General features: G+C 45.7%; 1 protein-coding gene across 1 annotated transcript in view; it reads right to left on the bottom strand.

Moving 5' to 3' along the window:
* grik1a (glutamate receptor, ionotropic, kainate 1a) overlaps positions 1-26,670 on the bottom strand; it is a 91,070-nt gene that overhangs the window by 49,790 nt on the left and 14,610 nt on the right. Inside the window, exons 2-5 of the mRNA XM_045690248.2 lie at positions 19,478-19,645; positions 18,844-18,938; positions 15,757-15,919; positions 9,696-9,877 (exon numbers count right to left, since the gene is read on the bottom strand). Coding sequence (XP_045546204.1) covers positions 9,696-9,877; positions 15,757-15,919; positions 18,844-18,938; positions 19,478-19,645 — 608 coding nt within the window. The remainder of the gene's footprint in view (positions 1-9,695; positions 9,878-15,756; positions 15,920-18,843; positions 18,939-19,477; positions 19,646-26,670) is intronic.

The raw sequence follows: 26,670 nt of genomic DNA, 5'->3' as shown, positions 1-26,670 counted from the left end.
GTCGGAGTGGGATTGACTAAAATACAGTAGAATAGAATACAGTATTTACATATGAGTTGAGTAAAGCAGTATGTAAACATTATTATAGTGACCAGTGTTCCATTATTAAAGTGACCAGTGTTCCGTTATTAAAGTGACCAGTGTTCCATTATTAAAGTGACCAGTGTTCCATTATTAAAGTGACCAGTGTTCCATTATTAAAGTAACCAGTGTTCCATTATTAAAGTGACCAGTGTTCTATTCTTAAACTGACCAGTGTTCCATAATTAAAGTGACCAGTGTTCCGTTATTAAAGTGACCAGTGTTCCATTATTAAAGTGACCAGTGTTCTATTCTTAAACTGACCAGTGTTCCATTATTAAAGTGACCAGTGTTCCATTAGTAAAGTGACCAGTGTTCCATTAGAAAAGTGACCGGTGTTCCATTATTAAAGTGACCAGTGTTCCATTATTAAAGTGACCAGTGTTCCATTATTAAAGTGACCAGTGTTCCATTATTAAAGTGACCAGTGTTCCATTATTAAACTGACAGGTGTTCTGCCCCTCCCAAAAGATAGAATTTGTAGATAATTGGCCCTCTTTCTGGGACTCACCCACAAACAGGACTAAGCCTGGCCTGTTGAGGAGTGACGGACTCCATCCTAGCTGGAGGGGTGCTCTCATCTTATCTACGAACATAGACAGGGCTCTAACTCCTCTAGCTCCACAATGAAATAGGGTGCAGGCCAGGCAGCAGGCTGTTAGCCAGCCTGCCAGCTTAGTGGAATCTGCCACTAGCACAGTCAGCGTAGTCAGCTCAGCTTTCCCCATTGAGACCGTGTCTGTGCCTCGATCTAGGTTGGGAAAAATTAAAAATGGCGGTGTTCGCTTTAGCAATCTCACCAGTATAAAGACCTCCTCCATTCCTGCCATTATTGAAAGACATTGTGATACCTCACATCTCAAAATTGGGTTACTTAATGTTAGATCCCTCACTTCCAAGGCAGTTATAGTCAATGAACTAATCACTGATCATAATCTTGATGTGATTGGCCTGACTGAAACATGGCTTAAGCCTGATGAATTTACTGTGTTAAATGAGGCCTCACCCCCTGGTTACACTAGTAACCATACCCCCCGTGCATCCGACAAAGGCGGAGGTGTTGCTAACATTTACGATAGCAAATTTCAATTTACCAAAAAAAAAACAATGACATTTTCGTCTTTTGAGCTTCTAGTCATGAAATCTATGCAGCCTACTCAATCACTTTTTATAGCCACTGTTTACAGGCCTCCTGGGCCATATGCAGTGTTCCTCACTGAGTTCTCTGAATTCCTATCGGATCTTGTAGTCATCGCAGATAATATTCAAATTTTTGGTGACTTTAACATTCACATGGAAAAGTCCACAGACCCACTCCAAAAGGCTTTCGGAGCCATCATCGACTCAGTGGGTTTTGTCCAACATGTCTCTGGACCTACTCACTGCCACAGTCATACTCTGGACCTAGTTTTGTCCCATGGAATAAATGTTGTGGATCTTAATGTTTTTCCTCATAATCCTGGATTATCGGACCACCATTTTATTGCGTTTGCAATTGCAACAAATAATCTGCTCAGACCCCAACCAAGGAGCATTAAAAGTCGTGCTATAAATTCTCAGACAACCCAAAGAATCCTTGATGCCCTTCCAGACTCCCTCTGCCTACCCAAGGACGTCAGAGGACAAAAATCAGTTAACCACCTAACCGAGGAACTCAATTTAACCTTGCGCAATACCCTAGATGCAGTTGCACCCCTAAAAATTAAAAACATCTGTCATAAGAAACTAGCTCCCTGGTATACAGAAAATACACGAGCTCTGAAGCAAGCTTCCAGAAAATTGGAACAGAAATGGCGCCACACCAAACTGGAAGTCTTCTGACTAGCTTGGAAAGACAGTACCGTGCAGTATCGAAGAGCCCTCACTGCTGCTCGATCATCCTATTTTTCCAACTTAATTGAGGAAAATAAGAACAATCCGAAATTTATTTTTGATACTGTCGCAAAGCTAACTAAAAAGCAGCATTCGCAAATGGAGGATGGCTTTCACTTCAGCAGTAATACATTTATGAACTTCTTTGAGGAAAAGATCATGATCATTAGAAAGCAAATTACGGACTCCTCTTTAAATCTGGGTATTCCTCCAAAGCTCCATTGTCCTGAGTCTACACAACTCTGCCAGGACCTAGGATCAAGGGAGATACTAAAGTGTTTTAGTACTATATCTCTTGACACAATGATGAAAATAATCATGGCCTCCAAATCCTCAAGCTGCATCCTGGACCCTATTCCAACTAAACTACTGAAAGAGCTGCTTCCTGTGCTTGGCCCTCCTATGTTGAACATAATAAACGGCTCTCTATCCACCGGATGTGTACCAAGCTCACTAAAAGTGGCAGTAATAAAGCCTCTCTTAAAAAAGCCGAATCTTGATCCAGAAATTATAAAAAACTATCGGCCTATATCGAATCTTCCATTCCTCTCAAAACATTTTGAAAAAGCTGTTGCACAGCAACTCACTGCCTTCCTGAAGACAAACAATGTATACGAAACGCTTCAGTCTGGTTTTAGACCCCATCATAGCACTGAGACTGCACTTGTGAAGGTGGTAAATGACCTTTTAATGACATCAGACCGAGGCTCTGCATCTGTCCTCGTGCTCCTAGATCTTAGTGCCGCTTTTGATACCATCGATCACCACATTCTTTTGGAGAGATTGGAAACCCAAATTGGTCTACATGGACAAGTTCTGGCCTGGTTTAGATCTTATCTGTTGGAAAGATATCAGTTTGTCTCTGTGAATGGTTTGTCCACTGACAAATCAATTGTAAATTCCGGTGTTCCTCAAGGTTCTGTTCTAGGACCACTATTGTTTTCACTATATATTTTACCTCTTGGGGATGTCATTCGAAAACATAATGTTAGATTTCACTGCTATGCGGACGACACACAGCTGTACATTTCAATGAAACATGGTGAAGCCCCAAAATTGCCCTCGCTAGAAGCCTGTGTTTCAGACATAAAGAAGTGGATGGCTGCAAACTTTCTACTTTTAAACTCGGACAAAACAGAGATGCTTGTTCTAGGTCCCAAGAAACAAAGAGATCTTCTGTTGAATCTGACAATTAATCTGGATGGTTGTACAGTCGTCTCAAATAAAACTGTGAAGGACCTCGGCGTTACTCTGGACCCTGATCTCTCTTTTGAAGAACATATCAAGACTGTTTCAAGGACAGCTTTTTTCCATCTACGTAACATTGCAAAAATCAGAAACTTTCTGTCCAAAAATGACGCAGAAAAATTAATCCATGCTTTTGTTACTTCTAGGCTGGACTACTGCAATGCTCTACTTTCCGGCTACCCGGATAAAGCACTAAATAAACTTCAGTTAGTGCTAAATACGGCTGCTAGAATCCTGACTAGAACCAAAAAATTTGATCATATTACTCCAGTGCTAGCCTCCCTACACTGGCTTCCTGTTAAGGCAAGGGCTGATTTCAAGGTTTTACTGCTAACCTACAAAGCATTACATACGCTTGCTCCTACCTATTTTTCCGATTTGGTCCTGCCGTACATACCTACACCTACGCTACGGTCACAAGACGCAGGCCTCCTAATTGTCCCTAGAATTTCTAAGCAAACGGCTGGAGGTAGGGCTTTCTCCTATAGAGCTCCATTTTTATGGAATGGTCTGCCTACCCATGTGAGAGACACAGACTCAGTCTCAACCTTTAAGTCTTTACTGAAGACTCATCTCTTCAGTAGGTCCTATGATTAAGTATAGTCTGGCCCAGGAGTGTGAAGGTGAATGGAAAGGCTGGAGCAACAAACCGCCCTTGCTGTCTCTGCCTTGCCGGTTCCCCTCTCTCCACTGGGATTCTCTGCCTCTAACCCTATTACAGGGGCTGAGTCACTGGCGTACTGGTGTTCTTCCATGCCGTCCATGGGAGGGGTGCATCACTTGAGTGGGCTGAGTCACTGACGTGGTCTTCCTGTCTGGGTTGGCGCCCCCCCCCCCCCTTGGGTTGTGCCGTGGTGGAGATCTTTGTGGGCTATACTCGGCCTTGTCTTAGGACGGTAAGTTGGTGGTTGGAGACATCCCTCTAGTGGTGTGGGGGCTGTGCTTTGGCAAAGTGGGTGGGGTTATATCCTGCCTGTTTGGCCCTGTCCGGGGGTTTCATCGGATGGGGCCACAGCGTCTCCTGACCCCTCCTGTCTCAGCCTCCAGTATTTATGCTGCAGTAGTTTACGTGTCGGGGGGCTAGGGTCAGTCTGTTACATCTGGAGTATTTCTCTTGTCTTATCCGGTGTCCTGTGTGAATTTAATTCTCTCTTTCTCTCTTTATTTCTTTCTTTCTCTCGGAGGACCTGAGCCATAGGACCATGCCTCAGGACTACCTGGCATGATGACTCCTTGCTGTCCCCAGTCCACCTGGCCATGCTGCTGCTCCAGTTTCAACTGTTCTGCCTGCGGCTATGGAACCCTGACCTGTTCACCGGACGTGCTTGTTGCACCCTCGACAACTACTATGATTCTTATTATTTGACCATGCTGGTCATTTATGAACATTTAACATCTTGACCATGTTCTGTTATAATATCCACCCGGCACAGCCAGAAGAGGACTGGCCACCCCTCATAGCCTGGTTCCTCTCTAGGTTTCTTCCTAGGTTTTTGGCCTTTCTAGGGAGTTTTTCCTAGGGAGTTTTTCCTAGACACCGTGCTTCTTTCACATGCATTGCTTGCTGTTTGGGGTTTTAGGCTGGGTTTCTGTACAGCACTTTGAGATATCAGCTGATGTACGAAGGGCTATATAAATAAATTTGATTTGATTTGATTTGTTCCATTATTAAAGTGACCAGTGTTCCATAATTAAAGTGACCAGTGTTCCATAATTAAAGTGACCAGTGTTCCATTATTAAAGTAACCAGTGTTCCATTATTAAAGTAACCAGTGTTCCATTATTAAAGTAACCAGTGTTCCATTATTAAGGTGACCAGTGTTCCATTATTAAAGTAACCAGTGTTCCATTATTAAAGTGGCCAGTGTTCCATAATTAAAGTGACCAGTGTTCCGTTATTAAAGTGACCAGTGTTCCATTATTAAACTGACCAGTGTTCCATTATTAAACTGACCAGTGTTCCATTATTAAAGTGACTAGTGATTCCATGTCTATGTATACAGGGCAGCAGCCTCTAAGGTGCAGAGTTGAGTAACCGGGTGGTAGCCGGCAAGTGATGGCTATTTAACAGTCTGATGGCCTTGAGATAGAAGCTGTTTTTCAGTCTCTCGGTCCAGGTTCAGACCCAGGGCCCGAGCTTAATGATGAGCTTGGAGGGTACTAAGGTGTTGAAGGCTGAGCTATAGTCAATAAACAGCATTCTTACATACAGTTGAAGTTGGAAGTTTACATACACCTTAGTCAAATACATTTAAACTCAGTTTTCACAATTCCTGACATTTAATCCTCGTAAAAAATCCCTGCCTTAGATCAGTTAGGTTCACCACTTTATTTTAAGAATGTGAAATGTCAGAATAATAGTAGAGAGAATGATTTATTTCAGCTTTTATTTCTTTCATCACATTCCCAGTGGGTCAGAAGTTAACATACCCTCAAATAGTATTTGGTAGCATTGCCTTTACATTTTGGGTAGCCTTCCACAAGCTTCCCACAATAAGTTGGGTGAATTTTGGCCCATTCCTCCTGACAGAACTGGTGTAACTGAGTCAGGTTTGTAGGCCAAATGTTCTATAGGATTGAGGTCAGGGCCACTCTAATACCTTGACTTTGTTGTCCTTAAGCCATTTTGCCAAAACTTTGGAAGTATGCTTGGGGTCATTGTCCATTTGGAAGACCCATTTGCGACCAAGCTTTAACTTCCTGATGTCTTGAGATGTTGCTTCAATATATCCACATAATTTTCCTGCCTCATGATGCCATCTATTTTGTGAAGTGCACCAGTCCATCCTGCAGAAAAGCACCACCACAACATGATGGTGCCACCCCCATGCTTCACGGTTGGGATGGTGTTCTTCGGCATCCAAGCCTCCCCCTTTTTCCTCCAAACATAACGATGGTCATTATGGCCAAACAGATCTATTTTTGTTTCATCAGACCAGAGGACATTTCTCCAACGATCTTTGTCCCCATGTGCAGTTGCAAACCGTAGTCTGTCTTTTTTATGGCGGTTTTGGAGCAGTGGCTTCTTCCTTGCTGAGCGGCCTTTCAGGTTTTGCCGATATAGGACTCGTTTTACCATGGATATAGATACTTTTGTACCTGTTTCGTCCAACATCTTCACAAGGTCCTTTGCTGTTGTTCTGGGATTGATTTGCACTTTTCGCACCAAAGTACGTTCATCTCTAGGAGACAGAACGCGTCTCCTTCCTGAGCGGTATGACGGCTGCATGGTCCCTTGGTGTTTATACTTGCAAACTCTTGTTTGTACAGATGAACGTGGTACCTTCAGGCGTTTGGAAATTGCTCCCAAGGATGAACCAGACTTGTGGAAGTCTACAATTTTTTGGCTGAGGTCTTGGCTGATTTATTTTGATTTTCCCATGATGTCAAGGAAAGAGGCACTGAGTTTGAAGGTAGGCCTTGAAATACATCCACAGCTACACCTCCAATTGACTCACATGATGTCAATTAGCCTATCAGAAGCTTCTAAAGCCATTACATAATTTTCTGGAATTTTCCAAGCTGTTTAAAGGCACAGTCAACTTAGTGTATGTAAACTTCTGACCCACTGGAATTGTGATACAGTGAATTATAAGTGAAATAATCTGTCTGTAAACAATTAATGGAAAAGTAATGCACAAAGTAGATGTTATAACCGACTTGCCAAAACTATAGTTTGTTAACAAGAAATTTATGGAGTGGTTGAAAAACGAGTTTTAATGACTCCACCCTAAGTGTATGTAAACTTCCGACTTCAACAGTAGGTATTCCTCTTGTCCAGATGGGATAGGGCAGTGTGCAGTGTGATGGCGATTGCATCGTCTGTGGATCTATTGGAGCGTTATGCAAATTGAAGTCGGTCTAGGGTGGCAGGTAAGGTAGAGGTGATATGATCCCTGACTAGCCTCTCATGTCACTTCATGATGACAGAAGTGAGTGCTACGGGGCGATAGTTATTTAGTTCAGTTACCTTTGCATTCTTGGGTACAGGAACAATGGTGAAGCAAGAGGAGACAGCAGACTGGGATAGGGAGAGATTGAATATGTCTGTAAACACTCAAGCAAGCTGGTCAGCGCATGCTCTGAGGATGCGGCTAGGGATGCCGTCTGGGCCAGCATCCTTGCAAGGGTTAACACGTTTAAATGTCTTACTCACGTCGGCCACGGAGGAGGAGAGAGCAGGCCACGTCGGTGGCACTGTGTTATCCTCAAAGCGGTTGAAGAAGGTGTTTAGCTTGTCCGGGAGCATGACGTCGTTGTCCGCGACGTGGCTGGTTTCCCCTTTGTAATCCGTGATTGTCTGTAGACCCTGCCACATATGTATTGTTTCTGAGCCGTTAAATTGCGATTCCACTTTGTCTCTGTACTGTACTGACGTTTTGCCTGTTTGATTGCCTTACGGAGGGAATAACTACACTGTTTGTATTCGACCATATTCCCAGTCACTTTGTTATAGTTAAATGCAGTGGTTCGCGCTTTCAGATTTGCGTGAATGATTTGATTTGATTTGCGGTTTCTGATTTGGGTAGGTTTTAATTGTCAAGGTAGGAACAACATCTGCTATACACTTCCTGATGAACTAAGTATCCATGTCAGTGTATACGTCAATGTTATTCTCAGAGGCTACCCGGAACATATCCCAGTCCGCGTGATCAAAACAATCTTGAAGCATGGATTCCGATTGGTCAGACCAGCGTTGAACAGTCCATACCATGTGTGCTTCTTGTTTGAGTTTCTGCCTATAGGAAGGGATGAGCAAAACGGAGTCATGATCTAATTTGCCGAAGGGAGGGCGGGGGAGGGCCTTGTTGGCATCCTGGAAGTTGGAGTACTACAGTCAATGTGTTGATAGAACTTCGGTAGTGAATTCCTCAAATTTGCTTTGCTAAAATCCCCACCTACAACAAATGCAGCCTCAGGATATATGGTTTCCAGTTTACACGAAGTCCAGTGTAGTTCCTTGTGGACTGTCGTGGTATCGACTTGAGTGGGAATATACACGGCTATGACAATAACCAAAGAGAATTCTCTTGGGAAGTAATACAGTCGGCATTTGATTGTGAGGTATTCTAGGTTGGGTGAACAAAAGGACTTGAATTTCTGTATGTTATCACAATCACACCATGAGTAGTTAATCATGAAACATACACCACCACCTTTCTACTTCCCAGAGAGTTCTTCATTCCTGTCTGCGCGATGTACTGAGAACCCACCTGGCTGTATGGACGAGGACAATATATCCCTAGAGAGCCATGATTCCGTGAAACAGAGTATGTTACAGTCCCTCACGTCTCTCTGGAAAGAGACCCTCGCCCTGAGCTCGTGTACTTTATTGTCCAGGGACTGAACATTATCGAGTAATATACTCAGAAGCGGTGGATGGTGTGCACGCCTCCTGAGTCGGCCTAGAAGTCCACTCCGAATACCTCTTCCACGTCAGCGGAGTCTTGGAGCAGCCTCTGGGATAAGTTAAATTGCCCTGGGGGGTACGAACAAATTATCCAATTCGGTAAAGTCATATTCCTGGTTGAAATGCTGGTGAGTTACCGCCGCTGATATCCAAAAGTTATTTCTGGCTGTCTGTAATAACACAAAAAACTTTCAGGCCTAATAATGTAAGAAATAACACATGCAATGTTGCATGCAAAGTTGCTTAGGAGCTAGAAGCAGAGCTGCCATGTCTGTTGACACCATCTTGTAGTGTATGGTATAATGTACTGAACTGTAGTTCTCTAAAGAGTGTTGGGAAGAGTGGAATCCTCTTATGCTTAGCTAGATTCCAACTACACAACCAGAATCAGCCTGTGCATCAGAGTATGTTTTGAGAACTACAACCAGAATCAGCCTGTGTAGCAGAGTACGTTTGGAGAACTACAAGTAGAATCAGCCTGTGCAACAGAGTACATTTTGTCCCTGAACCTCACTGGGCACAAAGCCTTCTGAGCCCAAAGATAAGTTTGCACTCACAAAGCAGTGTTAGCTATCCCTCTGCAAAGCTGCATTTGCTATCCCTCTGCAAAGCCGCGTTAGCTATCCCTCTGCAAAGCCGCGTTAGCTATCACTCCGCAAAGCCGCGTTAGCTATCACTCCGCAAAGCAGCGTTAGCTATCGCTCCGCAAAGCCGTGTTAGCTATCACTCCGCAAAGCCGCGTTAGCTATTCCTCTGCAAAGCCGCGTCAGCTATTCCTCCGCAAAGCTGCATTAGCTATCCCTCCGCAAAGCCGCGTTAGCTATCCCCCCGCAAAGCCGCGTTAGCTATCCCCCCGCAAAGCCGTGTTAGCTATCCCTCCGCAAAGCTGCGTTAGCTATCACTCCGCAAAGCACTCCACAAAGCTGCGTTAGCTATCACTCCACAAAGCCGCGTTAGCTATCACTCCACAAAAGCCATGGTCCTGTTAGGTTTAGGTTAGGTTTAGGGTCAGGGTTAGAGTTAGGGTCAGGGTTAGAGTTACGGTCAGAGTTGTTAGAGTTACGGTCAGGGTTAAGGGTGGTACCTGTTTGAGTATCTCTGCAGAGGTCCGGTAGGAGCAGTCAAACAAGATATAGAACTCTTTGTCTTTCTTCATCTCCTTCAGAAGAGGTCTGGCGTCAATCTCTCCAGGTGGAAGCTGCCGTATCCTGATCTTCAGGTTCAACTTAGACGGAGCCTTGATCAACTCCTGCATCCGCATCAGACCTGGAACACAACATGTCATACAATATAGTATGGTTAGACCTAGTAGTTCTATACCGGAGAACTCTAAACAGTATCCCTGCCTGAGGATGTACCCAGCTGAGGCTCCATGGTTGCACCCAGCTGGGTATCCCTGTTTGCACCCAGCTGGGTATCCCTGTTTGCACCCAGCTGAGGTTCCATGGTTGTATCCACTACCCAGCTGAGGTTCCCTGTTTGCACCCAGCTGAGGTTCCATGGTTGCACCCAGCTGAGGTTCCATGGTTGCACCCAGCTGAGGTTCCATGGTTGCACCCACTACCCAGCTGAGGTTCCATGGTTGCACCCAGCTGGGTATCCCTGTTTGCACCCAGCTGGGTATCCCTGTTTGCACCCAGCTGAGGTTCCATGGTTGCACCCACTACCCAGCTGAGGTTCCATGGTTGCACCCAGCTGAGGTTCCATGGTTGCACCCAGCTGAGGTTCCATGGTTGCACCCAGCTGAGGTTCCATGGTTGCACCCACTACCCAGCTGAGGTTCCATGGTTGCACCCAGCTGAGGTTCCATTGTTGTACCCAGCTGAGGTTCCATGGTTGCACCCAGCTGAGGTTCCATGGTTGTACCCAGCTGAGGTTCCATGGTTGCACCTAGCTGAGGTTCCATGGTTGTACCCAGCTGAGGTTCCATGGTTGTACCCAGCTGAGGTTCCATGGTTGCACCTAGCTGAGGTTCCATGGTTGTACCCAGCTGAGGTTCCATGGTTGCACCTAGCTGAGGTTCCATGGTTGCACCCAGCTGAGGTTCCATGGTTGCACCCAGCTGAGGTTCCATGGTTGCACCCAGCTGAGGTTCCATGGTTGCACCTAGCTGAGGTTCCATGGTTGTACCCAGCTGAGGTTCCATGGTTGCACCCAGCTGAGGTTCCATGGTTGCACCTAGCTGAGGTTCCATGGTTGTACCCAGCTGAGGTTCCATGGTTGCACCCAGCTGAGGTTCCATGGTTGCACCCAGCTGAGGTTCCATGGTTGCACCCAGCTGAGGTTCCATGGTTGCACCTAGCTGAGGTTCCATGGTTGTACCCAGCTGAGGTTCCATGGTTGCACCCAGCTGAGGTTCCATATTTATATTTTACCCAGGTATTGTTTGTGTCTACATCCCAAATGGCACCCTATTCCCTTTATAGTGCACTACTTTAGACCAGAGCCCTATGGCACCCTATTCCCTATATGGTGCACTACTTTAGACCAGAGCCCTATGGCACCCTATCCCCTATATAGTGCACTACTGTTGACCAGGGACCATAATGCATTGTACTATATGTAGGGAATAGGGTGCCATTTGGGGATGCAACCATTGTGTCTGAATTAAACTTCCCTACATTCAATAAGAACAATGACCACAGATTAATCTTGAGGAATGTTCTTTGTCTCGATCTCTCTCTCTCTGTCTCTCACTTTGTCTCGGTCTCTCTCTCTCGGTCTCTCTCTCTCGGTCTCGGTCTATTTCTCAATTCAATTAATTTCAAAAGGGCTTCATTGGCATGGGAAACATATGTTAACATCACCAAAGCAAGTGAAATAGATAATAAACAAAAGTTAAATAAACTATAACAAATGAACAGTAAACATTACACACAAAAGTTCCAAAGGAATAGAGACATTTCAAATGTCATATTATGTCTATTTACAGTGTTGTAATGATGTACAAATGGTTAAAGTACAAAAGGGAAACTAAATAAACATAAATATGGGTTGTATTTACAATGGTGTTTGTTCTTCACTGGTTGCTCTTTTCTTGTGGCAACAGGTCACAAATCTTGCTGCTGTGATGGCACACTGTGGTATTTCACCAAGTAGATATGGGAGTTTATAAAAATGTGATTTGTTTTTGAATTGGGTCTGTCTAATCTGAGGGAAATATGTGTCTCTAATATGGTCATACATTTGGCAGGAGGTTAGGAAGTGCAGCTCAGTTTCCACATCATTTTGTGGGCAGTGTGCACATAGCCTGTCTTCTCTTGAGAGCCAGGTCTGCCTACGGCGACCTTTCTCAATAGCAAGGTTATGCTCACCGAGTCTGTACATAGTCAAGGATTTTGTTAATTTGGGATCAGTCACAGTGGTCAGGTATTCTGCCACTGTGTAGTCTCTGTTTAGGGCCAAATAGCATTCTAGTCTGCTCTGTTTTTTTGTTAATGCTTTCCAACGTGTCAAGTAATTATCTTTTTGCTTTCTCATGATTATGTTGGGTCTCTCTGTGTGTGTGTGTGTGTGTGTGTGTGTGTGTGTGTGTGTGTGTGTGTGTGTGTGTGTGTGTGTGTGTGTGTGTGTGTGTGTGTGTGTGTGTGTGTGTGTGTGTGTGTGTGTGTGTGTGTGTGTGTGTGTGTGTGTGTGTGTGTGTGTGTGTGTCTCACCAGACCAAAGTCGTGGCACCCATGTTGGCTCAGACTAGAGAACCAAGTGAAAATCTGTTGGACGCCACTTAGAGAACAGATGGTAGAGGCTGGGTGACCTCTGGTACTGACGCACACTCGCGCACACAACAAGCCCCTCATATAAAATGATGCGCCACAGAATTAACAGTTATTTATACAGTACATATGTAACCGATGTGAAATGGGGTGTCAGTTGTTGATGTGTGCAAGGGTCCCTGGTTCGAGCCCAGGTTGGGGCGAAGAGAGGGACGGAACCTACACTGTTACACATATCTCAATGGGATAAACACTGAATGAATAGTTATTTATACAGTAGATACGTACATAAACTCAGCAAAAAAAGAAATGTCCCTTTTTCAGGACCGTGTCTTTCAAAGATAATTCGTAAAAATCCAAATAACTTCACAGATCTTCATTGTAAAGGGTTTAAACACTGTTTCCCATGTTTGTTCAATGAACCATAAACAATTAATGAACATGCACCTGTGGAACGGTCGTTAAGACACTAACAGCTTACAGACGGTAGGCAATTAAGGTCACAGTTATGAAAACTTTGGACACTAAAGAGGCCTTTCTACTGACTCTGAAAAACACCAAAAGAAAGATGCCCAGGGTCCCTGCTCATCTGCGTGAACGTGCCTGAGGCATGCTGCAAGGAGGCATGAGGACTGCAGATGTGGCCACGGCAATAAATTGCAATGTCCGTACTGTGAGACGCCTAAGACAGTGCTACAGGGAGACAGGACGGACAGCTGATCGTCCTCGCAGTGGCAGACCACGTGTAACAACACCTGCACAGGATCGGTACATCTGAACATCACACCTGCGGGACAGGTACAGGATGGCAACAACAACTGCCTGAGTTACACCAGGAACGCACAATCCCTCCATCAGTGCCCAGACTGTCCGCGATAGGCTGAGAGAGGCTGGACTGAGGGCTTGTAGGTCTGTTGTAAGGCAGGTCCTCACCAGATATCACCGGCAACAACGTCGCCTATGGGCACAAACCCACCGTCGTTGGTCCAGGCAGGACTGGCAAAAAGTGCTCTTCACTGACGAGTCGCGGTTTTGTCTCACCAGGGGTGATGGTCGGATTCGCGTTTATCGATGAAGGAATGAGCGTTACACCGAGGCCTGTACTCTGGAGCAGGATTGATTTGGAGGTGGAGGGTCCGTCATGGTCTGGGGCGGTGTGTCGCAGCATCATCGGACTGAGCTTGTTGTCATTGCAGGCAATCTCAACGCTGTGCGTTACAGGGAAGACATCCTCCTCCCTCTTGCAGGCTCATCCTGACATGACGCTCCAGCATGACAATGCCACCAGCCATACTGCTCGTTCTGTGCATGATTTCCTGCAAGACAGGAATGTCAGTGTTCTGCCATGGCCAGCGAAGAGCCCGGATCTCAATCCCATTGAGCACGTCTGGGACCTGTTGGATCGGAGGGTGAGGGCTAGGGCCATTCCCCCCAGAAATGTCCAGGAACTTGCAGGTGCTTTGGGTGGAAGAGTGAGGTAACATCTCACAGCAAGAACTGGCAAATCTGGTGCAGCCCATAAGGAGGAGATGCACTGCAGTACTTAATGCAGCTGGTGGCCACACCAGATACTGACTGTTACTTTTGATTTTGACCCCCCCTTTGTTCAGGGACACATTATTCAATTTCTGTTAGTCACATGTCTGTGGAACTTGTTCAGTTTATGTCTCAGTTGTTGAATCTTATGTTCATACAAATATTTACAAATGTTAAGTTTGCTGAAAATAAACTCAGTTGACAGTGAGAGGACGTTTATTTTTTTGCTGAGTTTATACAGACAGACAGACAGACAGACAGACAGACAGACAGACAGACAGACAGACAGACAGACAGACAGACAGACAGACAGACAGACAGACAGACAGACAGACAGACAGACTCCTACAGTATATATACACAGTACCAGTCAAAAGTTTGGACACACCTACTCATTCAAGGGTTTTTCTTTATTTTCTACATTGTAGAATAATAGTGAAGACATCAAAACTATGAAATAACACATATGGAATCATGTAGTAAACAAACAAAAAAAGTGTTAAACAAATCAATAACTAATTTAGATTCTTCAGAGTAGCCACCCTTTGCATTGATGACATTTCTCCCTTACCAAGATAATCCATCCACCTGACAGGTGTGACATATCAAGAAGCTGATTAAACAGCATGATCATTACACAGATGTACCTTGTGCTGGGGACAATAAAAGGCCACTCTAAAATGTGCAGTTTTGTCACACAACACAATGCCACAATAGTCTCAAGTTTTGAGAGAGGGTGCAATTGGCATTGACTGCAGGAAACAGACAGGCATTGACTGTCAAACAGAGCTGCTGCCAGAGAATTTAATGTAAATTTCTCTACCATAAGCCACCTCCAATGTCATTTTAGAGAATTTGACAGTGCGTCCAACTGGCCTCACAACCACAGAACAACGTGTAACCAGGCCAGCCCAGAACCTCCACATCAGCCTTCTTCCCCTGTGGGATCGTCTGAAACCAGCCACCTGGACAGCTGATGAAACTGAGGAGTATTTCTGTCTGTAATAAAACCCTTTTGTGGGGAATTTTTTTTCTTCGATTGGCTAGGCATTGCTCCCAAGTGGGTGGGAGAATCACTCACTCAATCACTCACTCACTGACTCACTGACAGACTGAAAGGGTGTTATAACCAAGGAGGACTTGAAGCATCTGGTGTGATCCTCATTTCAAAGTTATTTTAAATGTTTTACTCCATTGTCAAGACATGATTCTGGTTGTCTACCTGTTTCGATGCATTACATATGTTGGTTTAGGTTAACTTGTTCATATTATGGAGAGAAGTCTCTCTACCTACAGATTGACCCCCCCCCCCCCCCCCAATAAATAATACAGAAGAATAAACATCATCATCCATCCACCAATGACATTTATGCTACCAGACCCCATCACCCCTGGGTTACACAGAGAGCACAGTGTGTGTGTGTGTGTGTGTGTGTGTGTGTGTGTGTGTGTGTGTGTGTGTGTGTGTGTGTGTGTGTGTGTGTGTGTGTGTGTGTGTGTGTGTGTGTGTGTGTGTGTGTGTATGTATGTGTGTGTGTGTGTGTGTGTGTGTGTGTCACGTCCTGACCAGCAGATGGAGCTGGTGTAGTAGTTTGGGGGTCAGGACGTGGCAGTCTGGTGTGTGTCTTGTGACTCCTGATCAGGAACAGCTGGGAATCGTTGTTCCTGATTGGGAGTCACATATGTAGGAGTTGTTTGTCACTGGGGTTTGTGGGTAATTGTTTCTTGTTTAGTGTGTTTGCACCTGACAGGACTGTTGGCTGTCAGTTTCCTTGTTTTGTTTGTTTGTTATAGTGTTCTTTCTAATTAAATTGAAAGATGAATACTAACTCCGCTGCATTTTGGTCCATTCCTGAAGACAGCCCTTACTGTGTGTGTGTGTGTGTGTGTTCCTACCTGTGCTATCCTCGTAGACCACCGTTAGGCTCTTCCACTTGAAGAAGGTCACTATGTCCAGTATGGCTCTGGAGATGGCAGTGTATTCTGGGTAGAGATTGATGTAAAACGTGTCTCTGTTGTCCACTGATGGGTGTTTCCAGCGCGTCTGGATGTGGGGTACCTTAGAACAATACAATGAAAACATTTTTTTTTATTTACATTTATTCTAATTTCTATTTCCTTTCCCCTACCTCATAATGTTGTAAACATAACGTATAGCAAGATGTTGGTTGGGACAGTCAGTAACAATCAAAAATATCAGTATAATAAGTACATCTGTAAAAACATCAGTATAATAAGTATATGAATGTAAAAACATCAGTATAATAAGTATACGAATGTAAAAACATCAGTATAATAAGTATACAAATGTAAAAACATCAGTATAATAAGTACATCTGTAAAAACATCAGTATAATAAGTATATGAATGTAAAAACATCAGTATAATAAGTATATGAATGTTAAAACATCAGTATAATAAGTATATGAATGTAAAAACATCAGTATAATAAGTACATCTGTAAAAACAACAGTATAATAAGTACATCTGTAAAAACATCAGTATAATAAGTACATCTGTAAAAACATCAGTATAATAAGTATATGAATGTAAAAACATCAGTATAATAAGTATACGAATGTAAAAACATCAGTATAATAAGTACATCTGTAAAAACATCAGTATAATAAGTATATGAATGTAAAAACATCAGTATAATAAGTATACGAATGTAAAAACATCAGTATAATAAGTATACAAATGTAAAAATATCAGTATAATAAGTACATCTGTAAAAACATCAGTATAATAAGTATATGAATGTAAAAACATCAGTATAATAAGTATATGAATGTAAAAACATCAGTATAATAAGTACATCTGTAAAAACAACAGTATAATAAGTACATCTGTAAAAACATCAGTATAATAGGTACATCTGTAAAAACATCAGTATAATAAGTACATCTGTAAAAACATCAGTATAATAAGTACATCTGTAAAAACATCAGTATAATAAGTATATGAATGTAAAAACATCAGTATAATAAGTATACATCTGTAAAAACATTAGTATAATAAGTATACATCTGTAAAAACATCAGTATAATAAGTACATGAATGTAAAAACAACAGTATAATAAGTATACAAATGTAAAAACATCATATTCTCTCCTCTCCTTTATTATCTGATGGTTTGCTATGTTGTCATGTCGTCTTGTCATGTTGTCACCTTATGTCGTCATGTTATGTCATGTTATGTTATGTCATGTTATTGTGTCATGTCATGTTGTCATGTCGTTGTCATGTTATGACGTTGTCATGTTATTGTGTCATGTTATGTCATGTCATGTCATCTATTGTCATCATGTTGTCATGTATGTTATGTAGTCATGTTATGCTTGCATGTTGTCATGTTATTGTGTCATGTCATGGTATGGTGTCATGTTATGGTGTCATAGTGTCATGTCATGGTGTCATGTCATGGTGTCATAGTGTCATGTCATGGTGTCATGTCATGGTGTCATGGTGTCATGTTATGGTGTCATGTCATGGTGTCATGTTATGGTGTCATGGTGTCATGTCATGGTGTCATGTAATGGTGTCATGTAATGGTGTCATGTCATGGTGTCATGTTATGGTGTCATGGTGTCATGTCATGGTGTCATGGTGTCATGTCTTGGTGTCATGGTGTCATGTCATGGTATGGTGTCCTGTTACGGTGTCATGGTGTCATGTCATGGTGTCATGTCATGGTGTCATGTCATGGTGTCATGTAATGGTGTCATGTCATGGTGTCATGTTATGGTGTCATGTAATGGTGTCATGTTATGGTGTCATGTCATGGTGTCATGGTGTCATGTTATGGTGTCATGTCATGGTGTCATGTTATGGTGTCATGGTGTCATGTCATGGTGTCATGCCATGGTGTCATGTTATGGTGTCATGTAATGGTGTCATGTAATGGTGTCATGGTGTCATGTTATGGTGTCATGTCATGTGTCATGGTGTCATGTTATGGTGTCATGTCATGGTGTCATGTTGTGTCATGTCATGGTGTCATGTTATGGTGTCATGTTATGGTGTCATGGTGTCATGTCATGGTGTCATGTCATGGTGTCATGTTATGGTGTCATGTTATGGTGTCATGGGGTCATGGGTCATGTCATGGTGTCATGTCATGGTGTCATGTTATGGTGTCATGTAATGGTGTCATGGTGTCATGTTATGGTGTCATGTAATGGTGTCATGTTATGGTGTCATGGGTCATGTCATGGTGTCATGTCATGGTGTCATGTTATGGTGTCATGTTATGGTGTCATGTTATGGTCATGGGGTCATGTCATGGTGTCATGTCATGGTGTCATGTTATGGTGTCATGTAATGGTGTCATGGTGTCATGTTATGGTGTCATGTCATGGTGTCATGTTATGGTGTCATGGGGTCATGTTATGGTGTCATGTCAGGTGTCATGTCATGGTGTCATGTCATGGTGTCTATGGTGTCATGTCATGGTGTCATGTTATGGTGTCATGTCATGGTGTCATGTTATGGTGTCATGGTGTCATGTCATGGTGTCATGTCATGGTGTCATGTTATGGTGTCATGTAATAGTGTCATGGTGTCATGTGTGTATGGTGTCATGTCATGGTGTCATGGGTCATGGTGTCATGTCATGGTGTCATGTTATGGTGTCATGTTATGGTGTCATGGTGTGGTGTCATGGTGTCATGTCATGGTGTCATGTTATGGTGTCATGTTATGGTGTCATGGGGTCATGGTGTCATGTTATGGTGTCATGTCATGGTGTTATGGTGTCATGTCATGTTGTCATGTTATGGTGTCATGTTATGTGTCATGCCATCCTATGTTACAGTGTGATATTGTCTAACTTCATCTAATGGTGTGTTATGTCATGTTATGGTGTCATGTTATGGTGTCATGTTATGGTGTCATGTTATGGTGTCATGGTGATGTTCTCTCACCTCCAGGGCGTTACAGATGGACTGGACAGTATTGTGATGTAATGTGATGTTCTCTCACCTCCAGGGCGTTACAGATGGACTGGACAGCACTGACTGAGGAGCTGTGGGACGGACCAAACACTGCAGATACACCCAGAGCCAACTGGTCACACACTGGGGAGAGGTGAGGGGAGGAAGAGAGAAGAGGGGGAGGTGAGAGGAGGAGAGGAGAATGAAGAGAGGAGGAGGCGGGATGAGGGGATGAGAGGAGAGGGGAGGAAGAGAGAAGAGGCGGAGGGGAGAGGAGGAGAATGAGGAGAGGAGGAGGCGGGATGAGGGGATGAGAGGAGAGGGGAGGAAGAGAGAAGAGGCGGAGGGGAGAGGAGGAGAATGAAGAGAGGAGGAGGCGGGATGAGGGGATGAGAGGAGAGGGGAGGAAGAGAGAAGAGGCGGAGGGGGAGAGGAGGAGAATGAGGAAAGGGGGAGGGGAGGAGAGGTGAGGGGGTGAGGGGAGGAGGATGAGGGGAGGAGTGGGGTGAGGGGATGAGAGGAGTGGGGTGAGGGGAGGAGAGAGGAGAGGAGAGGGGGGATGAAAAAGAAGGAGGAAAGTGAAAAAAAAGAGAAAATAAAGACAAAGCAGTGGTGATTTTGGGTGCATTTAGAATTGGCAATATTAATCTGATGTTAAACTATTCCATCGCCCCAGGTGGTACCTCTCCTGGAGGCCTCGAAGCTGTCGAAGAGGTTGATTCTCTGGATGTCGTAGGTCAGAGTGGTGTTGGGCATTAAGGTCCGGTTCCTGTTAATGTTGCTCACTGCAAACTTAAAGGCCAACTCCTCTACACTCACCAACTCACTCTCACGAGTCTCAAAGATACCACCTGGAGGGAGGAAATGAAGGAGAGGGGGAGAGAGAGGGAGAGAGGGGAGAGTGTGAGAGAGGGGGAGAGAGGAGAGAGAGGGGAGAGAGGGAGAGGAGAGAGGGGAGAGAGGGGGAGAGAGGGAGAGAGGGGAGAGAGGGGGAGAGAGGGGAGAGAGGGAGAGAGGGGGAGAGAGGAGAGAGAGGGGAGAGAGGGGAGAGAGGGGAGAGAGGGGGAGAGAGGGAGAGAGGGGGAGAGAGGGAGAGAGGGGGAGAGAGGAGAGAGAGGGGAGAGAGGGGGAGAGAGGGGAGAGAGGGGGAGAGAGGGGAGAGACGGGGAGAGAGGGAGAGAGGGGGGAGAGAGGGGGGAGAGAGGGGGGAGAGGGAGAGGGGGAGAGAGGGGAGAGGGGGAGAGAGGGGGAGAGGGGGAGAGAGGGGGAGAGAGGGGAGAGAGAGGGAGAGGGGGAGAGAGGGGAGAGGGGAGAGAGAGGGGGGAGAGGGAGAGGGGGAGAGAGGGGAGAGGGGGAGAGAGGGGGAGAGAGGGGGGGAGAGGGGGGAGAGAGGGGGAGAGAGGGGAGAGAGGGGAACATGGCGGTAGAGGGAAAAAGAGAGATAGTGAACTAGTTCACTCGTAATAAATAAATACATACAAAACAAAGCCATCACTTGAGTTAGAGATTTAAAAAATGAATAACAGAGAGAAGACAAGAAGAAAGAAGAAGGTAAAGAGAGAAAAACAAACTGATGAGAAGGAACGAAGAAATGACCAGGGGATGGAGAAAGTTAATTATGCAATGAAGCCAGAAAGCAATTATTTCGTTATTTGTGAAAAACAAGTTGGAAACAAAACATGCAGGGTATCGCCTTATCTAACGAATAATGGCTTATGTAAAATACATGGCTCTGTCCCAAATTATTCACAATAGTGCACTACCTTCGACCAGAGCCCTATGGGAAAAGTAGTGCACTACCTTCGACCAGAGCCCTATGGGAAAAGTAGTGCACTACCTTCGACCAGAGCCCTATGGGAAAAGTAGTGCACTACCTTCGACCAGAGCCCTATGGGAAAAGTAGTGCACTACCTTCGACCAGAGCCCTATGGGAAAGTAGTGCACTACCTTCAACCAGAGCCCTATGGGAAAAGTAGTGCACTACCTTCGACCAGAGCCCTATGGGAAAAGTAGTGCACTACCTTCGACCAGAGCCCTATGGGAAAAGTAGTGCACTACCTTCGACCAGAGCCCTATGGGAAAAGTAGTGCACTACCTTCAACCAGAGCCCTATGGGAAAAGTAGTGCATAACCTAGGGAATAGGGTGCTTTTTGGGGATACAGATTTGGTTTATGTAAAATGCATGGCTTTGTGCAATGGGTGATTCTTTTTCCATGTTATTATGAATGGTTAGATTCAACAGCAAGCCTGACCCAGTCACAGGAGAAGAAAAAAAATACATTGAGAATGGAATGAGATCACTACTTTATCTACAATACATTATCAAAGCACATTTAACAACCATGATTTAATACAGTGCAACCTTATTCTATCATGTTCCTTAGAAACGGATCCACCTCTATTCACTATATAGAGCATTACTTTACTTTGACCAGGGCCCTATGGAGGGAGAGAGAGGGGGATGGAGGGAGGAAGATATGGAGGGAGAGATGGCTGGGGGAGAGATAGAGGGAGGAAGAGCTGGAGAGAGGGAGAGAGAAGAAGGAAGGAAGGAAGGAAGGAAGGAAGGAAGGAAGGAAGGAAGGAAGGAAGGAAGGAAGGAAGGAAGGAAGGAAGGAAGGAAGGAAGGAAGAGATGGAGGGAGGGAGGGAGGGAGGGATGAGGGAGGAAGGAAGGGAGAGATGAAGGGAGGGAGAGAGGGATGAGGGAGGAAGGAAGGGAGAGATGAAGGGAGGGAGAGAGGGATGAGGGAGGAAGGAAGGGAGAGATGAAGGGAGGGAGAGAGGAAGGGATGGAGAGGGAGATGGAGGGAGGATGGAGGGAGGAAGAGAGAGGGAGGGAGGGAGGGAGGGAGGGAGGGAGGGAGGGAGGGAGGGAGGGAGGGAAGGAAGGAAGGAAGTTAGGAAGGAAGGAAGGAAGGAAGGAAGGAAGGAAGGAAGGAAGGAAGGAAGGAAGGAAGGAAGGAAGGAAGGAAGGAAGGAAGGAAGGGATGGAGGGAGGGAGGGAGGGAGGGACGATGGAGGAAGGAAGGGAGAGATGAAGGGAGGGAGAGAGGGAGGGAGGGAGGGAAGGAGAAAGACATTGAGGGAGAGGTGGAAGGAGGGAGGGAGAGAGAGATGGAAGGAGGGAGAGATGGAAGGAGGGAGGGAGGGACAGATGGAGGCAGGGAAGGAGGGAGAGATGGAAGGAGGGAGGGAGGGAGAGATGGAGGGAAGGAGAGATGGAAGGAGGGAGAGATGGAGAGATGGATAGAATAAAGAGATTTAGCTATAGGCAGGGGTGGGAGAGATGGAGGGAGAGAGAGATGGAAGCAGGGAGAGATGGAGGCAGGGAGAGAGGGAGGCAGGGAGAGATGGTGGGAGGGAGAGATGGAGGGAGGGAGATGAGGGAGGAAGGGAGGAAGGGAGAGGGAGCGAGAGATGGAGGGAGGGAGGGAGAGATAGAACGTTGGAGGGAGGGATGGATGGGGTGCCATAGAGAGATTTAGTTGTAGCCAGGGGTGGGACAGAGAGATAAAGACAGAGGGAGAGATGAAGAGAAAATAAAAGGCAAGAAAGAGCTGAGCTCTCAGGCCAACCCACCCTGTAGACATGTTCAACTAGAGGGAAAGACAGAGTATCACAACCACCTCACGCTGGTTCAGTGCCTACAGTATCACACTCAGATGGAAAATATTACACTGAACTAAACGCAACAATTTCAAAGATTTTACAGTTCATATAAGGAAATCAGCCAATTGAAATGAATTCATTAGGCTCTATAATCTATGGATTTCACAGGCCTGGGAAAAGAGATATGCATCTGTTGGTCACAGATACAATCCATGGGTGTTTTTCAATATGCACACTACCATTCTCCACACACTCACTCACACTCGTTCTCTGAGGACGAGAGCGTGGAGGACGAGAGTGTGGAGGACGCATAAAACATTACATTAGAGAAGCACTCGCACTCCCTGTACTGCGCTAACCCTACTGCACTCCCTCTACTGCGCTAACCCTACTGCACTTCCTGTACTGCGCTAACCCCACTGCACTCCCTCTACTGCGCTAACCCTACTGCACTCCCTCTACTGCGCTAACCCTACTGCACTTCCTGTACTGCGCTAACCCTACTGCACTTCCTGTACTGCGCTAACCCTACTGCACTCCCTCTACTGCGCTAACCCTACTGCACTTCCTGTACTGCGCTAACCTACTGCACTCCCTCTACTGCGCTAATGCGCTACTGCACTTCCTGTACTGCGCTAAACCCTACTGCACTCCCTGTACTGCGCTAACCCTACTGCACTCCCTCTACTGCGCTAACGCTACTGCACTTCATGTACTGCGCTAACCCTACTGCACTTCCTGTACTGCGCTAACCCTACTGCACTTCCTGTACTGCGCTAACCCTACTGCACTCCCTATACTGCGCTAACCCTACTGTACTTCCTGTACTGCGCTAACCCTACTGCACTCCCTGTACTGCGCTAACCCTACTGCACTCCCTCTACTGCGCTAACGCTACTGCACTTCCTGTACTGCGCTAACCCTACTGCACTTCCTGTACTGCGCTAACCCTACTGCACTTCCTGTACTGCGCTAACCCTACTGCACTCCCTATACTGCGCTAACCCTACTGTACTTCCTGTACTGCGCTAACCCTACTGCACTCCCTGTACTGCGCTAAACCCTACTGCGCTAACCCTACTGCACTCCCTGTACTGCGCTAACCCTACTGCGCTAACCCTACTGCACTCCCTGTACTGCGCTAACCCTACTGCACTCCCTGTACTGCGCTAACGCTACTGCACTCCCTGTACTGCGCTAACCCTACTGCACTCCCTGTACTGCGCTAACGCTACTGCACTTCCTGTACTGCGCTAACCATACTGCACTTCCTGTACTGCGCTAACCCTACTGCACTCCCTCTACTGCGCTAACCCTACTGCACTTCCTGTACTGCGCTAACCCTACTGCACTCCCTCTACTGCGCTAAACCCTACTGCACTTCCTGTACTGCGCTAACCCTACTGCGCTAACCCTACTGCACTTCCTGTACTGCACTAACCCTACTGCACTCCCTCTACTGCGCTAACTCTACTGTACTTCCTGTACTGCGCTAACCCTACTGCACTCCCTCTACTGCGCTAAACCCTACTGCACTTCCTGTACTGCGCTAACCCTACTGCACTCCCTCTACTGCGCTAACCCTACTGCACTTCAAGTACTGCGCTAACCCTACTGCACTCCCTCTACTGCGCTAACCCTACTGCGCTAACCCTACTGCACTTCAAGTACTGCGCTAACCCTGCTGCACTCCCTCTACTGTGCTAACCCTACTGCGCTAACTCTACTGCACTCCCTCTACTGCGCTAACCCTACTGCACTCCCTGTACTGCGCTAACCATACTGCACTTCCTGTACTGCGCTAACCCTACTGCACTCCCTCTACTGCGCTAACCCTACTGCGCTAACCCTACTGCACTCCCTCTACTGCGCTAACCCTACTGCACTTCCTGTACTGCGCTAACCCTACTGCACTTCCTGTACTGCGCTAACCCTACTGCACTTCCTGTACTGCGCTAACCCTACTGCACACCCTGTACTGCACTAACCCTACTGCACTCCCCCCTCCCTACTGCACTCCCCCCTCCCTACTGCACTCCCCCCTCCCTACTGCACTCCCCCCCCTCCCTACTGCACTCCCCCCTCCCTACTGCACGTCCCTCCTCCCTACTGCACTCCCCCCTCCCTACTGCCGCCCCCCTCCCTACTGCACTCTCCCCTCCCTACTGCACTCCCCCTACCTACTGCACTCCCCCCTCCCTACTGCACTCCCCCCTCCCTACTGCACTCCCCCCTCCCTACTGCACTCCCCCTCCCTACTGCACTTCCCCCCCTCCCTACCACTCCCCCCTCCCTACTGCACTCCCCCCCTCTCTACTGCACTCCCCCCTCCCTACTGCCGCCCCCCACCCTACTGCACTCCCCCCTACCTACCACTCCCCCCCCCCCCTACTGCACTTCCCCCTACACTGCACCCTATTCACTACACACAGTTGATAATTATATTAATTGAAATGCTAAATCCTTTGCACATGAACGGCCGGTCATTCTAAAATAATTGCAATGTGTATATATTTACGCCTGTATGTCGTTGTTGTCTTCTCTGTTGGAATCGCCGGTCCGTCTGCTGGAGAGTCAATTCATCAGAGACTCTCTGGTTAACTTCCCCAGAAGTCACAATGTCTTTCCTGGTTGTAGCTTTCTCAGCGGCTCTGGACAGTGTCTGTTGTAATGGATACGTCAGGCGTACAGATGGTCGTTGTATAGAATAGATGCATCCTCTGTTGTCGGGTATTCTCGTACTAGACTTACGTAATTTCCAGCTGCAGACTAGTAATTCTACGTCTAGGATTTTCTCTTATTCTGTAGTGATCGATAGTCTCAGAGTTTAACAATTTCCAGCCGTGTAGCCAAAACTACACGCTGTCTGGTCTCCTGGGCCATCTGGAGATGTAGTTCTTAACCATTTCACCATGTAGCGTCAGCTCCTATGTTTTCTAGTCTTCTTAATGTACATTTCGTCAGGAGTGGGTTTTATACACTTCTGAGGAAAGGGCAGTTCCATGACGCTGACTTAACGTCTATGCTCACGTGGGCGTGGCCACTGATTTGGTTAACTTTATATGAAAAACCCATATTTTCTCATTTAGAAGGTTAACATCACATTACATATTTTCACAAATAGTTTCATGTTTAATCACATGCGTTTCAAAATATTTAGATTTAACAGTACAAAAAAAGAAGAAAAAATGCATGAAATGAAATGTATGAAATGTCTGCATTCACTACTGTAAGTCGCTCTGGATAAGAGCATCTGCTAAATGACTAAAATGTAAATTTAAACCCCATAATTAAGTGTACAAAACCAAAGACACAGTAATGAGGGTTACCTGTCCTTCATGAGACCACCAAATAAAACACACTCGTCATGACTGTCCCTTAAGTGTCCACGGACTACTCCCACATTCTCAAAAATAGAAATATTGTTTAATTTAATCAAATTTTTGATGTCCAAGTGTCTCTCTGTGTTCCACAATTTACATTCCAATCTCAAACACTACAGAGCATAGAGGCAGTGTATTTTATGACCGCCATAAAAACAGTCAACTTCCCGCTCTCCCCTCTCTATGAGAGAGAGCTGTATAGCGGACCCACTGTAACCTGGGGCAACAGCTCTGGTGGACATTCCTGCAGTCAGCATGCCAATTGCACGCTCCGTCAAAACTTTTTGACATCTGTGGCATTGTGTTGTGTGACAAAACTGCAGATTTTAGAGTGGCCCTTTTTATTGTCCCCAGAACAAGGTGCACCTGTGTAATGGTCATGCTGTTTAATCAGCTTCTTGATATGCCACACCTGTCAGGTGGATGGATTATCTTGGAAAAGGAGAAATGCTTACAAACAGAGATGTAAAAATATTTGTGCACAAAAATTTAGAGAAATAAGCTTTTTTTTGCATATGGAACATTTCTGGGATCTTTTTTTCAGCTCATAAAACATGGGACAAACACTTTACATGTTGTGTTTATATTTTTGTTCTGATACAGAGTGAGGGGAGAGATGGAGGGAGAGAGGAAGAGATGGGGAGCGAGAGAGGAAGATAGAAAGAGAGGAGGACAAGAGGGAGAGACCCTGTGACCTTCATATCCCTCAACCCCAAAATAAGAACAGACGTGTCAGCTGTCTTGTACAAGAGAAACAGTTGAACATACAAATGGAGAGAGAGAGAGAGACAGAGAGAGGAGAGAGAGAGAGAGACAGAGAGAGAGAAACAGAGAGAGAGAGAGAGAGAGGAGAGAGAGAGAGAGAGACAGAGAGAGAGAAA

This window comes from Salmo salar, chromosome 11 (genome assembly GCF_965601325.2).
Source record: "Salmo salar chromosome 11, fSalSal1, whole genome shotgun sequence".
Classification (NCBI taxonomy): domain Eukaryota; kingdom Metazoa; phylum Chordata; class Actinopteri; order Salmoniformes; family Salmonidae; genus Salmo; species Salmo salar.
Note: the sequence above shows the minus strand (reverse complement) of the source record. Positions and strands in the feature narration are given on the sequence as shown.